Raw genomic sequence first — 16,841 nt, forward strand, 5'->3', positions numbered from 1 at the left:
AGAACTCTCTGCAGTGATGGGAATGTTCTGTATTTACACTGTTTGATGTGGTAACCACTGGCCACGTGTGACTGTTGAACTGTGGCTAATGCCTGAGGAACCTAAATTGTGAATTTTAATACATTTTAGTTAATAGAAATTTAAAAAGCCACAGGTGGCTAGCGGCTACCACATTGGATTATATGGCTTCAGACCAGAGTATCCAGATACTGGGGTCTTTTAAGGTTTTGCTTCTATGCTTAAGATAGGAGTTAAAAATCAGCTCTGCTCATTTCCTATGGGTGAATATATGATAGTATTTGTAAATTATTCTAGGTTTATTTGAACATTACCCTTAAAATTGTATAATTTAATAGTTACCATCATTCTTTTCAATAAATATTTTCTAAACAGTTGCTGTGTTTAGGGAAGTTATTCTCTGGAACATGGATTCTCTGCCAGTAAAAGCTTAGATTGGAAAAAGTACCTTGACATTCCTTCAACATGAGGGTAACCACCTTCTTGTGAACAGGACAGAATGACTTTTTATTTTTTTAATTTTATGTATTTATTTGAGAGAGAGAGCATGCACATGAGCACAAGCAGGTGGAGCAGAGGGAGAGAGAATCCCAAGGAGACTCCATACTGGGTGGAGAGCCTGATGTGGGGCTCAGTCTTACACCCTGAGATCACAACGGGAGCTGAAATCAAGAGTCAGATGCTTAACTGATTGAGCCACTCAGGCGCCCTGTGACATTTTCAAATCATTTTGATAACTGTTAGTTGTACTTTATGACAGTACTTGACCTAGGTTAGAGATGTTCACCTCTGCAGTATTTGTTGCTAATATAAGTTGGCCCAGTCTTCCAAACATGATTCCAGATGGGCTATACATTGCTCTATTATTTTGTATAAAGTATTTGTAGAGCTTACCATTATTTCCATTTTGTAGCTACCAGGTGCAGGGTACTGAAACATTTAAAAGTAGAAAATGCACCAATTGTGAATCGATTTGACTATGCACAGTGCAAGAAACTGAATATGGATCAAGTACTAGATCAGATACTAAGGATGCCTCCTGAGAGAAACCGCATCATATATCTACGCCCCATGCAGCAGGTAATGAGCTCACTCTGCTCTTTTCTGAGGAATATTGCGGTGATTTTTTTTTTTTTTTTTTTTTTTTTTAGTCTTCCACCTTTTTGGACTCGGAATTTATTCATTTGCTCAACCTGTGGTAATGAGTCTTTAGATTCTACACACTTCTTTAAGGTCTTTTAGGTAGTTAGACTGCCTTGCTAATCTTCATCCTTAATGCTTGATTTTTATGGGTTTTCAGCAAGCTATATAATGAAGGCAGTTGTTATTTAAGTTTTTATACTTAGTAAAAGTTGCCTGTGCTTAAGAGCACAGACTCTGGTTTCAGACAGCCTGATTCAAGTTCTCGTTCACTGACCAGGAACAGATTCCTTAGCTTCTTTGTCTTATTTCTTCATCTGTAAAATTAGAATAAAAACCTACACTTATGATAGTTAAATTAATAAATGTGAAGTATCACAACAGTTTCTGGCATGTAACACATAGTCCTGTGATAGCTGCCATTATCATCATTATTAAGAGGAAACTTTTTATTGTATCTACATAAGAAGATGAATATTGGCTGAACCTATTATGGTCATCATTTCACAATATATGTGAATCAGACTATCATGCTCTATGCCTTAAACTTACACAGTGATGTATGTTGATTACTTCTCAGTGAAACTGGGGGTGGGGGAAAAAGCAAACGTCGTTATGTAAGACTCTGTGCTTGGTGCCAAAATCAAGTTTAAAGGAGATAGTAAATAATCGTTGCAATCAGTGTTTAAGCCTGGCCCCAAAAGATTCATTTCAACAAACAAATCATTTGTTGTCTGTAATTTTCTGGGGTTGAAGAATACATAGGGCATTTTCCTTCTCTCAAGAAGTTTGCCTTTCCAGTAGGAGGGAGACATGTACGCCACTAAGATGGTAAGGTGGGGTTGCCTAAGTCAAGACGGGGGGGGGGGCACCAAGTGAACAAAGGCTACACGGGGGCAAGGGAATGTGTTCTTTAGGATTGGCAGTAGGCCAGTTTGAATAGGGTATGTAGAAAACTACACACTTCCAGCTCTACAATGCAGCCAGTACTTCAACCTGTGGAGGGCATACTCAGAAATGGATCCCCGGGGTCAGTCAGCTGCATCAGGATTCCCTGCTTTAGTGGGTGTGTCTGTAACAGTGACATGTAAATCAGCAAGCTTGCTGAGAAGAATTTTACCAAGCCCCGCTCCCAGCATGGCAAGCTGTGTTCGGGACTGAATGTGACTTTTTGATTTTCAAATCTGCCAAAGATTTTTAAAACTGAGGTCCCAAAGAAAGATTGTTCATACTCTAAAGAGTGAGATTTTCAAGGTGTTCTCTTCCTTGGTCCAAAGCCCTGTCTATGATGTCTTCCCCAGGTGGACACACTGACCCTGGAGCAGAAGCTATTTAGTGGTCCCTACCCCTATCACATCTGCATTATCCATGAATTCAGTAACCCTCCCAATGTCCGGAACAAGGTGCGCATCCGCAGCTGGATGGATACTATCGCAAACATCAATCAGTAAGTAATCTGTGGCCCCTAAAGGTCTTTTCAGTCCTTTCCCGTGGCAAGGGGTCCCAGAAATGAATCCTAATTGTTCTTTGAAATGATTTTGTCTGAGCTTTTCAGGCACTGAAACATATGACATATAACATGTAAAAAAACTGAGGGAAATGAGTACTTAAAACTAAAAAGCACGCATATATATTTGTAACTTTATTTCTAAACTTAGAGAAAAATTGCAGGAACAGACCATACACGTACATTGACTTCATGTACGTGGAAAAGCGATGAAATTAAAGATCTTAAAACTGTTAATGTTTTACATCATCAGAAAGTTGGATTTTTCTATGCATTTATTATATAAATGTTTTATTTAGCACCTTATACACGCAAGACATTTGATTAGAGTGGCTTTCTTTCTTTTCCCAATAGGACTTTGAAGATAGTGAGGAAAGTAATTTTGACTTGACTAGATACATGTCCTCTAGTTTTCTACTTCTGTTAGCTATTTAATATTTTGTTTGAGATGTTCATTAGAATCTAGGCCTGATACAACTTTGACAGGTCCTTTCTACCCCACACCCCAACATTGTTTCCAGTTTTGTAACCTTTATTTAATTTTTCTTGTTGCCTCCAGAGAACTCATTAAGTATGAATTCTTCCCTGAAGCCACACGAAGTGAAGATGATTTAAAGAAATACCCCAAGTACCCCTGGGGTAGAGAAATCTATACTTTAGAAGGTGAGCATTGACCAGTGGTTGGGCAGCTTCATAGCTGCTCACTAACTAGATGGAGAGACAGGCCATAGGGAGGGTAGGAATCTGGAGCCTTACAGTTCTTCAAGGTAATGGGTGTTTTGAGTATCTGCAGGTAGCAGGGACCACATGAATACTGCTCTCCCTCTGTGAGTCTTTACCATCCCCAAAATAATCCGAAGCAGTGTTGAAACACAAAAAGTAGAAGAAAATTGAAACCTGCTACAGTTTGGGAGTTGGAAGTAACTTTAGGGCACCTGTCTCAACCTCTTTATTTAGAGAGAGGGAGAAACTGAGGCTTACTGAAATCAAAGGGTGACCAAGATCACATGACCTAATAGAGGCAGAGCTAGAGTTAAGAGTCCACCTCTTTTGGTCCAGCACTTTTTTACCCATGATGGATGAAAGCACATTTTCCATTCTGCTTACAAAATACTAGTGTTTGGCCCTGTTCTTACTTCCACACCAGCAACACTGTTAATGTGTCTTCTTATTTTAGGGGTTGTGGATGGAGCTCCGTATTCCATGATCTCTGACTTCCCTTGGTTGAGATCATTACGGGCCGCAGAACCCAACAGCTTCGCCAGATACGATTTTGAAGATGATGAAGAAAGTAATTATGGCCTGATTTGTATTTCCTAGTTTGAGTATATCCTACTGTGTTAGATACTTAATATTTTGTTTGAGTTAAAAACAGTGTATGTAGTCTTTAAATTGCTTCTCATATAAATGTGAGGGGTTTTTTTGTTTTAAGTTTTTTAAAAATGTTAATTAAATTTTGTTAACATATAGTGTATTATTAGTTTCAGCTGTAGAGGTCAGTGATTCATCAGTTGCATATAACACCCAGTGCTCACTCATCACGTGCCCTCCTTCATGCCCACAACCCAGTTATCCCATCCTCCCACCCACCACCCCTCCAGCAACCTTCAGTTTGTTTCCTAGAGTTAAGAGTCTCTTATGGTTTGTCTCCCTGTCTGATTTCATCTTATTTTTTCCTCACCTCCCCTATGATCCTCTGTTTCGTTTCTTAAATTCCACATACGAGTGAAATCATATGATAATTGTCTTTCTCTGACTAACTTATTTCATTTAGCATAATACCCTCTAGTTCCATCCACGTCATTGCAAATGGTAGTATTTCATTTTTTTGATGACTGAGTAATACTCTGTTATATATACGTACCACATCTTCTTTATCCATTCATCTGTCAAAGAAAAACCCAAAAAACACAAATAGAGCTACCCTACGACCCAGTAATTGCACTAGTAGGTATTTACCCAGAGGATAAAGCATAGTGATCCGATGGGGTATCTGCACCCCAATTTTATAGCAGCAGTGTCCACAGCAGCCAAACTGTGCAAAGAGCTCAGATGCTCATATAAATGTTTTTATTTGCTTTTTGTTGCCCCTCCACCCTACCCCCCCGCAAACAGCAGCTCTCAATTTGTACAATAAGTTGACTTACTATGGATATATAAAAGTTGGGCAGGAGTCCTTGAGACAGATATTTTACCTAGGTGTTTTTATTACCTAAATGCTTGTAATTTTCTTACTCTCTACTAAGAGTTTGTCAGCTATATTGTTTTGAAATTGTTCCGTTTACATGAATGATTGTTCTCCTTACGAACCGCTTCTCTTTGGATACCATAGAGGAACTTACAATTCAGGTGTAGATAGTTGGGGAGAAACTTGAAGGAGCTTTTGAATAGAGTTCTTCTGAGTGTTAGCACACTTGAACATTCATTCGTAGGAAGTTTTAAAAGCATACTTTATGAAGAAACCGATTTGGAAAACCACACGTACGTGTACATATGACTTACCTGTCTGGTGCGTTGTCACGTTGGGCCTTTAATCATGCGTGCTCGCCGAGGCCCCAGACGTGGGTGGCAGCGTGGCACGTGTAACGTGGGGGCCCAGTCCGGGAGCTACGCCTAGTTCACTAGCATCACATTACAGCACATAGGCGTTTCTCATGCACCAGCTTCACCAGTGACCTCCAAATGATTCTCATAATCCTACATGTTTCCCCTTTACTTTCTAATTTCCAAGGCACCATCTATGCTCCTCGAAGGAAAGGGCAGCTGTCTGCAGACATCTGTATGGAAACAATAGGAGAAGAAATCTCCGAGATGCGTCAGATGAAGAAAGGTGTGTTTCAGCGAGTAGTGGCCATTTTTATCCACTACTGTGATGTCAATGGGGAGCCGGTTGAAGATGACTACATTTGACTGGTCCCTCCTACTTCCCAGATATTCTGGCGGAAGCTGCTGGGGTCACCTAGCCGCCAGCGAGTGCCACAGGGATTCAGGGCATGCAGTTTGGAGGCCCTGGCACATTTTGGTATATAGGAAATGTATAAGGAACATTGAAGTTGTATACAAAGATTTGTACATAGAGGAAATATACAAAGACAATTCCCGAGTACCACCTTTATATCATATGTTTATACAATTTAATTTAAGAATTCATTTTAATGAAGGCAGATAATTGGAAAGAGTTCATTTTGTTCATTTTTCCTGACTTAGTTCATAAAGTGTCACTTTTTGGCTGAGCCCCCATTTACTATATTCTTAATAATCATTGTCATCCCCTTAAATCTGTGCCTTTTTCTTCTCGAGCAAAGCTGTTTGAGTAAATCTGTTGAAGAGTCTTTGTGTCTTGTGTGCTTTTTTTGTGTTATTATTAAAACCAACTAAACCCTATAGGAGGAAGCTTTATGTTTGTGTACAAAATGGTGGTTCTTTTTTCTCTTGGTATTATAGTTGCCGTATTTCTTAAAATCAAATAAAAAGATTCATGAGTTTAAAAAAGAAAATTGAGTTTGAGAGGGACAGTGGAAGTTTCCAAAGCATTTCTAGTTATTTATTTCCACATTCAGTTGTGTATATGCTTTATCTTGAATATAAAAATAAAAGCGTATTAAAAACTTTTTTCTTGCCTTGGGCCTGAGTCCCTGTTTTTAAAGAAGAGCAGCAAATACCGCACAGAAAAGGAACGTGTGGAGTCATGTCTAAGTAAGACTCCAGTGTAAGCCGGTCTCTTGCCTCTTTTTTTCTAAAATCCTGTGGCTGCAAGGTGTTCAACCCGTAGAGCTATTATGTGACCGAACACTGGGGAGAGCAGAAGTTCCCGAAATACCTGGTCACCAGGAGATGGCCTTTCTCCTTTCTCAGAAGAGACATCACCCTGATAGGGCGGTGACCTGTGCCTCATTATAGGGTCAGGGGTCAAGAGCAAAAACACCTAGAGCAACACCTGTGCTTGAGGGATAGCTTTGCCACTTGCTAGCTGAGTGACCTCACAAGTTGCTTAAACTGGAAGGTCTGTGGAAAAATTCTGTCAACCCTTTCCACATAGGATATGTACTTACGGTCTCTATGAGGTGTAAGGGCCCTTAGAGACCGCCTAGTCCAACCTTTTCATTTACAGGGGATTAATTGAAGTCCAGAGAGGGAAAATTCTCACGGTCAAGAACTGGTCAAAGCTAGGTAGGACAAGAATTTAAGTGTCTGATTCCCACTGGGCTGTCTCAGTATCATTCACGTCCATAGGAATGCAAGGGCGCTATCAAGTTTTTCTAACACTGAAATAGTGTGAATGATCATCAGTGTCTTTTCGTTAAAGTTCTTTTTCAAGACAAAATTATTTCTATCACATTGGGAAGACTTGTCAGGTACCACGTTCAGTCATCTTTTTATTACCTTATTTTTAACTCGGCCAGTCTCCCTTTTAACTAAGAGTGTGTTGTACTCTCCAGTTTAGAAAAGGCAGGGAAACAAATTCTAAAACATTCTAGATATTTCCGAATAATACAACCCCCCCCCCCATCCTTAGACTCAGGCTAAACCTGTTTGTTTGTTTTTTTTTTCAATGTAACCCTAACCAAATCATCTAAACAATGCTGAGATGGGCCGCTAGAGGCCGCTGCTTTCTAACTTGGTGGTTTCTCTCTCCGGCTCATCTAACCCACTGTTAGCACAAGGACAGCAGGAAGCGCTAAAATCACTGCAAAGATGCTCAGACTGAAAACCAAAACCATGAACTTGGAAGAAGGCTAGTGTAGTAGGCATTTGGTCCGTGCATGTGGAATGAATGGCTGCACAGCGATCGGCCTACAGCAGGGCTCGGCCCACTTCCCGGACAGAGCCGGACGGTAAATTCCTCCAGGCTCCACCACGGCAGCCACACAGGGGATGTCAACAAACGGGCGTGGCTGTGTTACAGTAAAGCTTTATTTATGGACACAAATTGGAATTTCACATCATTTTCATATGTCACAAAATATCTTTTAATTTGTTTTCCAACCACTTTAAAAAGTAAAAAGCGTTCTTCCAGCCTGGAGGACTTGGCCCCCAGGCCCTAGTGCGCTTGCCCACACCTGCCGTAGAGAACGGAGTTGTCCTGTTCGTCCACGCAATTGCGTGTCACCAACTTGTGGTGCAGTGTCCGGCACACTTTTAAAAGGCCTTAAGCACTGTGTCGCGGACGGATGACTGAATTAATGTCAGTGTTAGATAGTCGTGCGAGATAATCGCGTCTGTCTGACGGTGCTGCCCAGCTGTGAGCCCCGACGATCTCTGGAGAGCACAGCTGGGCACATAACCCTTACGGGGACAGCCTCTATTCTGGGGGCCCCGTTTCCTCGGCTGTAAAATGGTAACAAGGAATAATAGGCCCACCCCACAGGGCAGTTGTGAAGGCGCGATGAGAGCCTCCATAAACGGGAAAATGGGACACAAGGGGACAAAGTACTGCTTCCGCTGTAATTCCCTTTATTAGGAAAGGGGTTTTTACTACTCTTTCCATAACCTCCTCTTCCTTGTACCATATTCCAGATGGTAGGAAGCAGAGATAACTGGTGAGGCCATTAAGGAAGTAATGATACCATGAAAGCATTTTTAAAAAAGTGTTTCCCCGGGAGCCTGGGTGGCTCAGTGGGCTGAGTGGCCAACTCTTGATTTCAGCTCAGGTCATGATCTCAGGGTCATGAGATCGAGCCCCTGTGTTGGGCTCCACACTCAGCGGGGAGTCTGCTTGAGAGTCTCTCTGCCTCTCCACCCCCCCAACCCAATGTGTGCTCTCTCTCAAATAAATAGATCTTTTAAAAAAGAGTTTTACCAAGTGCTTTGCGTACATCCTCATACTAACACTTCCAAGTGTGTCTGATCATTCTGTCCCCTGCTTTCCTGTTGGGGAAATTAGGGCTGAGCAGGTTAACTATCTTGTCAGAGGCACGCACCTGGGAAGCGGCGGAAGCAGGATGCTGTCAGTCTGTCCGCAGAGCCTGTGTCCCTGGGGCAGAGCGTCTCAAGGGCCTCGAAGGGAGACCGGCTGAGGCCCAGGTGGGGCGGGCCTTCTCCACGGGCAGCCGCCCCATGAACGTGAGCCCACTCCAGCTGACCTTCATGTGGTTAGCACAGTCCCAGAAAAAGAGAGGCTGCTGATTTTCAGCTGCGGGCCTCACATGCCGCGCTCTGCCACGGGATGCAGCCAGACCCGAAGAGAAACAACACTGCCGGCGGGACAGCATCTGCTATATTGTGCGGACGCACTGCAACTAAAAAGAACGATGAAGAGTCTCGTGTGTTGATGTAAAATGACGTTTACGGTGTACCGTTGAAGAAGGCAAGTTGCAGATCATGATACACAGCATCATTTATATATAAGAACAAGACAAGACCATATATTTTTATATGTACATTTATACATATGGAGATACACAGAACGCATTCTTGAGTTACATAAGCCAGGTAGAAGAGCAGATCCTTCTCAGGAGGGGAGTGGGATTGAGCTGGATCAAGGGGTGTTTTGCTCTAGCTATAGTTAGAACTTGTTATCATGGGGACGGGCTGCATTAATACATTATCTGTGTAACCCATCATTTATGTCGTCTAAAAATAAATAATTTGTATATTTAGAAACAAATTTAAAGAAGAGAAGGAGGAAAGCAGTCTGTTAGAGTGGAGTGACCTGCAGTGTTTAGGCCCTGACTCCTGTGTCCTTGGGCAAATCACCCTGACAACGGCGGCTTCCTTTTCTAGAATATGCTGTCAGTAATCCCTCCCTGCAGGCTGCCGTGAGAGGCCCAGGGACCTTGCTGGGGAAATAGAAACTATAAAGTGCCCACAGTGGTGAGCTCCTGGGACAGAGGAGCCTATCCAGATAGTGGTCCAGGCAAAGTCAAGTTGCCTTCCACTGGAGCCACTCCTCCTCGTCTGCGCAGCCCAGGGAGGGTCTGAGATACAAAAGAGGAGCGCTCGCTCTGGCTCACGCCGCTCATTCTCAGGGTGCGCTGCTGCTGGTTACTCAGTAGCCCGACTGAATACTGGCAAGAGTACGAATGATCAGTGCGAGAGGGCCTTTCCTCCAGACCAGTCATCTACTGAATTCCTCCCTTGTTTAGAGACCCAAAGTGAGGCTCAGAGCGTGGAAGGGAGCCAAAGAAGACACTAAGCAAGTGCCGGGCAGGGCTGCACACTGGAATAGGCAGGTCCCGGATTCCTGAGTAACAGAAAGACAAAAGCAACACTGATCTCTCCCCGGAGAAAATTGCAACACCAAAGAGAAAACCGGCAGACAGCACAGCACCAAGAAAACATTACTTTGTTCTTACTTGAAGACAAAATTGAAGGCAGTTTAGTTATAGCCACTCCCAGCCCCTCCCTGGATCCCCGGATCCCCTCCTTCATCTGCCCTACATCCCCCCTCCTCCCCCCCACCACCCCCCGTTTCCCAGTTTGCTTCAGGACAGAGCAAGCGAGCAGCGTGAAGTGGAAATGGTGGTGAGTTGAGAAGGTGAAATCTCAGGAAGAACGGGGTTGTCTACAAACACATACTTGGGGGTCAGTTGAAGAAGTTGGTTTTGATCTCTTTCGCTTTCCAGCTGCTGACCAGGAGCTGGACAGGGAGTTCGGGGCTTCTACCCGCACAGACCTGTGAGCTGGAGAGTCATGTGGAGAACAAGCACAGCTGGAGCGCCTCGAACCCAGGCGTGGGGTAGTCTGGCTGCAGCGCCGGCACCCCCGTGATTGTCCAGGCTGACCTGGCAGATGTGGCCAGAGGCGTACCCCCCCGCCGGAAGCATCTCTTCTTGACACTTGGGGCTACCTGGAAGAGGGTGGCCTTCTCAGAGAAGACAGCAGAGTAAGTCTCCTCCTTCCTTAGACAAGCTCTATCTACATCTCCTCCTTCTCCATCTTCCATACACATGCTCTATTACCTGGACTCCAGGAAGCCAGACCTCTAAGTAATGCCAGGCTAGCAGCTGTCTAGACAGAGCACCTCTGGTCCTGTCCTATAAACTTCCAGTGTGCTGTTGGGTGCATCACCCACATCATCCCAGCCCTGGTCCAAAGCAAGAGCGAAGTTTGCTTGTGAGGACTTCTCTGCAAAGGAGACCATCTTCTTGACAACGGCAAGGGCTTCTAGTTCTTCAATCACTACTGTTTCGCTGGCCCAGGGCACTTGTGACCTCTGCAGACACCAATCAGGGGCTGGCCCACAGAAGCGTGTCCCGAGAGTCCAGAAGAAGATGGCCTGAGGATATGGCAAGATCTCATTTTCCCACGCATGCTGTAATCTGTGGATCCCTGTTGAATCCAAGCTCCCACTGAATATGGTAGACCTACCACTGAGAAATCATATTTTACACAAGCAGATAAGCTTGCCAAGCTCCTGGGAAAAGAAGCATTTCATAGGGAACAAATCTTACTGGATGGATGCACGTGTGTATGCGTCTATGTACTCAATAGTAGATACTGTCAACTTTGGGGACATTCAACAAAGCTTACCAGTTGCCTCAAAGCATTAAACCTCTTCCTCCTCACGATGATCTGGTTCTCATGATCTCTTAGTCTTTCCCTAAGAAGTTCTTTGTGCTTTGAGATCAGAGACCTCATTCAGACAGCGCAGGAAGAACTCTGGAGCCCCGAATTTACTCAGCTCTGCCTTTTCCATGAAAAAGTGTAGAAAGAAAATGCAACTGTGAGGAGGCCTGTTAAACCTCTCTGAGAGGGTCCCATACCTGGGGTGACCAGCCAGCTTCCTTTGCCTGGAACTGAGGGGTTTCCTGGGATGTGGGACTTGCTGTGCAAAAAACCAGGGTGTCTGATTATCCTTCCCACCGTTTCTGGGGATGGAGAGAAGAGGGAGAGCCAGTGGGTTCTGCTTCCATGGATAGAATCGGTGGTAAGGAGGCAATTGTGGCTTCTGGGATGACTTAGAAAGGAAAGTGGGGTCAACAGATCAAGCACAAAGGCAAGGAGAACTGGTGAGGCTAGAAACTTCAGGCACATCTTTATCTTGTAACCTCCCCCCGCCCCACACCACCCACATTGCCTGTTCCCTGGGCTGAGTCCCTAAGGACCAGCAATCCATCTTTGCAATAGGATTTTTATCAACAGTCAAAAGAAAGGCAACTGGAAGAAAATTTGCCCTCAAGAGTTTCAACCTGGGGGGATAATTCACCCCAAGACAAAATGATTTGCTGGTAGCTTTGACATCAGGGGAGCATCTCCTGAGGAGCTTGGAGGAAGTGAGATGCTAAAAAAGATGCAGAAAAATGGAGCCCCAGCAGCTTCACAGGCAGGGGGCCAGGGAATTTTCCAAGAAAGTAAGTTGGTCTGTGATTATGTCTTCGCCCCAGCGAGCAAAGTGCCGGGCCCGAGACCAAGCACTGCCTCAGCACAGGGCCCTGAAAGCCCCTAAAAGGTGTCTTATTGGAGTAACTTCATTTCCTCACCAAATATGAGTTGCAAGACCATCCTTAATCAGCATTCTCAGTAAAGGTACAGTTCCTTCTCCCATTGTCATGGAAGGAAAATGAATCAAGATTCATTCCACGTGACCTCAGAGCCAGTATGCCAATGAGAAAAATGTCATCTTTAAACACACACACACAAATTAGACCAATAGTAAAGATGCCTTTGGGTAATGGATCTAAAATCAAACCCTGAGCAATTTCCAAATCTATCCCCAAGAAAAAAGAAAAGAGAAACGTTCATATCTATCAACCAGAAAATATTGATGTTTCACTCGTCAGCTCTTTAGTGCTTCTGGACAGACATCTTGGCATTGATATCAATCTGACTTCATTACAAGAGCCTTGATTAATTCACCCACTATAGCATGTCCAGAGGATGGCCACAATGGAGAGGAAATTGGAGCTGTTTAGATTGGAGAGAAGACTTAAAAGGGTGGGTGGATGGCAGATCAGTGTCTCTCCCAATATCTAAGGGCTCTCAAAGGGAATAGGGAGCTAACTGCATGACCCCCGATGGAAGATGGAGCCGAGACAGGATTGTGTTCCAACAAAAGGAAAAACTTTCTTATAATTAAAGCTTCCCTACAATAGAAGGAACTGCATTAGGAGGTAGTGAGCTCCTATCCCTGGAGGTGTGCAAGTAGAGACTGACCAACTTCCAGGGATGCTATGGAAGATGCTACTCCTGCATTGGATGGGAGGCTGGATCTGAGGATGCCTGAAGTCCCTTCTCAACTCTGAGATCCTCCATATTCTGGCCTTCGTCCTGTCCAACACTGTGTTCCATGTAGCTTCCCTGGGCCCTCGGCCCCACTGCTTCATGCCTCACTGGTGGTGAGGAGGGTCAAGAGAGATGCCAGGGAGTCCTGTTCATGCAGACATGAATGGGAATGAATGGCTTAATCACGAGCCATGTTCTCAATCAGAAGCATGATTCCAAGGATTCTGGGTCATTGTGTATGGGCAGTTTCTCAAGTTCCTGGTGATGTCCACTGTGCAGAACTGTGTACCTAGGGAGGAAGGAAAGAAAACATGAGAACTCTACAGGCGTCCTTCAAATGCACCGAAGAGAGTGTTCCCACTACTGTTGACTTCCTTTCTGCTGTCTGTTTCTGAGAGCATGGTGAGGTGGGGCTGGGCATGGGGGTACATCAACCATTTGAAACCTTTGTGAAATCTTACTATGCAAACCAATTGAAAGCAGCAACTCTGGTTGAAAGCTAAAAAGGAGCCTAAGAGTTCTACCCATCTAACTTCCTCTAAAGACCCTGAACCCAACCAAAACCCTGGGGTTCCAGAAAAGATTCGAACTATTGATCTAGCCAACACACTGAAGGCCTTCTTCCATAGTATTCCCGAAGGAACTTCATGCAAAATCTACATCAAGAACTGAATCCAAATTGCTCATTTTAAAAGTAAGGAACTGAAGGCCTGGAGGAAATGACAGGCCTAGAATATGCAAAGAGTTAGTGGCAGAGTTTGGACTAGAACCTAGATTTCTTCTTTCCTCCCAACAAAGCCTAAGGCTCTTTTGTAATCATCAAAATGGACTTTATATACTACCTCAAGCACTATGTACACTAAGTTTCCTCTACCAGGGAGGGTTCTGGATCCAGTAATATCAAAGTGCTGAGATTCGTAAAGTACTCAGAGTCTGAAAGACACAGTAACTGTATTCGTTTCTTTGATTCCTTTTGGTGACATTTGGGAGAGTAAATCGATTAGATGAATCAAACAGCCTGTTGACTCTAAGCATCACAGTGAAATTTCCTACTTGACAAGTGTTTATTATTTGTCTGCAGTATCACACAGTTGCACTCATATGTTAACTGCCTTTAAATCAATCTCAATTGCAAGTGGGTCTTATCATCAGTAACCCAGATTCCAGCATCTGGCAGTTATTCTTACGAAATTTCTACAGAGTTTCGGAGCGCTACTACTTCCCTAAGGCCAATGTCAAGCCCATTCTGTAGAACAAATAAACACATGCCAGTTACTTGGCATCATATGTTGACAATCAACTTGGTGGTGGTTTCTCATGAATTACATTAATGCTTTGCTTTGAATTATAATAAATTGTTGCTGACTTGTATTGATCGATTGGTATTTACCAGGTACCGTACTAAACCCTCTCCAGCGTTACCTTATTTCATCTTCACAGTAGAAGATAGTATTATATTCATTTTGCAGTTGAGCAAAATGACACAGAGCTTCAGTGACTTGCCCAAGAGAATGAAGGTAATATGTGAAGGGAAAGTCGATCAAACTCCATCTGATGCCGGTACCCATGTTCTCACACAACCCATGGACCAGGTACGAACTTAGAACAGTGGGTCTCAACAGGGACAACTGGGAGACATTTTTGGTTGTCATGGCGAGGGCAGCTAGTGGGCAGAGACCAAGGGTGCCACTTAGACACCGTGCAATACACAGCACAGTGTCCCACAACAGAGAGGTAGTTACCTGGCCCCAAATGTCAACAGTGCCAAGATTGAGAAACCCTGATCTAGAATAAGAAGTCCTCTGAGCTGGCTGGAAGCAGAAGTTAGCTGAGGAAGAGAGACAAGGTGAAGGGCGTGAGTCTGACCTCTCCCAGAACTGCCCACTGTAGCTGCGGCTGGGCTTGAGGCTAGCGGAGGGCATGCGACTTGGAAAACCACAAGCACCTGCTAGATGAGCATTGAGAAGAATAGACTGGAAATGGCTCTAGAAAGGAAGAGGGCACACTTATAATGAGGGTGACCAGGGAGGGTGCCCCGGGGAGATATGTGACTAAAGACCTCGGGAAGTCAGCGTTCCAGCTACTGAGTCATTAATGCTCAGCCTCAAAACCACTCTTCTACGCTTGGCTTTGAAAGATGCTGCAAACAGTATCAGCTTTGTACGGGGCTCCGGTCGGGCTTCTCCAACAGGGGGCACTGCAGGAGGATGGCAGCCTGGAAGAAGGAAAAGGGCCTTGCTCCTCCTGCGGCCACCATCCCAGCCAGGCTTCTTCAGCCCGGCAGCTGAGTCCAGTTCGCCGTCTTTCCAACTCTTGCGTAAGCAGCTTCATGGCAGCCTCTCAGAGACGGCAGCGCTAGCTGGCCAGTGCTCCTCTCCAGAGGTCTGCCTCTCTGGTCCGTGGGGTCCCTCCTCTAAGCTTCTGTTTCGTTTGTTTGTTTGTTGCCTTGTCCCCTCAACCCTGGAGGTAGCAGTAGCTTCAGACACAGCTCACATGACTAAGGAAGTAAGATGTACTCCAGGCCTCATTTTCTATAATGACATACATTGTTTTCATTTGTATCATTTACTCGTCACAACTCTAAGCGGTACCTACTCTACTTAAACCCATTTTATAGATGAGAAAACCGAGACTCAGAGAAGTTAAGTGATTGATATAAGGCCACAGTGTCCACGATGCCCACACTCTTGACCTCAAAACTCTTAACATTCCTGACCCTTTTCCCTGATTGGGGCCAATAAGTTCCTTTCACAGGCCATCAAGGGCACCTTCTCCTACACCAAGTTCACATGAAGAGGGTGTCCTGGTTGAAAAGGCAAACTGATACATCCGATCACGTTAGTAAATGTGCTTTCACGGAGTATAGGCACGCCTGTCCAGCAGCCTTTCCTCTCTCCCAAGCATCAGCTTCTCATGTGCCAATGAGCAGATTGTTCAGGAATGACTAGAGAAGAGGTGTGGAACTGGAGGGGATATTGCAAGTGGAGGTTCCCTTTTACCCAGAGCACAGCTGAAGGGCAGCAGCTTTTTGAGAGATGGGGGGTAGACAGAAGGGTATGCTTTCTAGTTACAACACCTGTGGGGTGGGGGTCCTCACCATGGTGTGGTGGGTGGGACACACAGGATGGAGGAACCGCTCTGAGATTTCAGTGGCAGGACTGTCCCCAGTGTGTCCCCAATGGAGTCTGGCCTGCAGAGGTACTCTCTGGGCTTGGGTATGCATTCCCGAGTCTCTATGAGATATAGATCTTTAAGTCAGTGTTTGCACTTTCATAGTATGACAGGTATTTAAGCAGATCTGGGGTGATCTGGATGGCTACCCTATGAACTCACACTGCCTTGTGAATTCAGATCACACATTTGCGTGAGGTCCACCCTCATGTCGCACTGACGGTGGCCAACTTTATGCTGTGTTTCTTGAAGTAGGATGCATGAACCTCCAGCAGTCTATAAGCGTATTCATGGGGATCTACACATCCTCAATTTGAGGAATAGTGGGGAAAAAGAAAGCACACGATACTTTAGACAAACGGAACAGCATTCAAACTCCAACTCTACCATCTACTGGGTTGTGTGACCTGGTCAAGGAGATCAGTTCCACCTACTTCACAGCTTCTTTGTGATGATAAAATTACCATCTCGAAAGGGCTTAGCAAAGGGCTGGACACATAGTAGATACTGGTATCTTCACTGTTAAGGAAACCAAGGTTCAGAAAAATGTGGCTTTCCCAGGGTCCGAGAAGTATGACACATGGCATGTTTAAGAATACAGACTCTTAATGCCTGGGTAAACCCCGGCTCTGACACTCACTAACTCTGTGAATTACTACAAATGTTTTGGGTTGTTGCGAGCATTAGATGAGATAATGCACACAAAACTCTTATTAGAATAGTGACGGCCAAGTAGTAAGCACTCCATAAATATTTATGAGTACTGTTGCTCCTTGACATTGGATGTAAAACTTGAAGCCAGTACTTGATTGCTGATTCGGTGCAGAAATCCATTCTTTAG

General features: G+C 44.5%; 2 protein-coding genes across 5 annotated transcripts in view; one reads left to right on the top strand and one right to left on the bottom strand.

Annotated features, from left to right (window-relative positions):
* FBXO38 (F-box protein 38) overlaps positions 1-5,997 on the top strand; it is a 53,808-nt gene extending 47,811 nt beyond the window's left edge. For all 4 annotated transcript variants that reach the window (XM_036096089.2, XM_078066716.1, XM_078066717.1 and 1 more), the window contains 5 exons: positions 932-1,098; positions 2,460-2,605; positions 3,225-3,328; positions 3,843-3,956; positions 5,397-5,997. In XM_036096089.2, coding sequence (XP_035951982.2) covers positions 932-1,098; positions 2,460-2,605; positions 3,225-3,328; positions 3,843-3,956; positions 5,397-5,575 — 710 coding nt within the window. In that variant the 3' untranslated portion in view covers positions 5,576-5,997. The remainder of the gene's footprint in view (positions 1-931; positions 1,099-2,459; positions 2,606-3,224; positions 3,329-3,842; positions 3,957-5,396) is intronic.
* A 4,086-nt stretch (positions 5,998-10,083) lies between these two features.
* Positions 10,084-16,841, bottom strand: part of HTR4 (5-hydroxytryptamine receptor 4) — a 168,169-nt gene continuing 161,411 nt past the window's right edge. The window contains exon 7 of the mRNA XM_078066721.1: positions 10,084-13,118. Within this exon, the coding sequence (XP_077922847.1) occupies positions 13,031-13,118 (88 nt within the window). The 3' untranslated portion in view covers positions 10,084-13,030. The remainder of the gene's footprint in view (positions 13,119-16,841) is intronic.

This window comes from Halichoerus grypus, chromosome 2 (assembly GCF_964656455.1).
Source record: "Halichoerus grypus chromosome 2, mHalGry1.hap1.1, whole genome shotgun sequence".
Taxonomy (NCBI): domain Eukaryota; kingdom Metazoa; phylum Chordata; class Mammalia; order Carnivora; family Phocidae; genus Halichoerus; species Halichoerus grypus.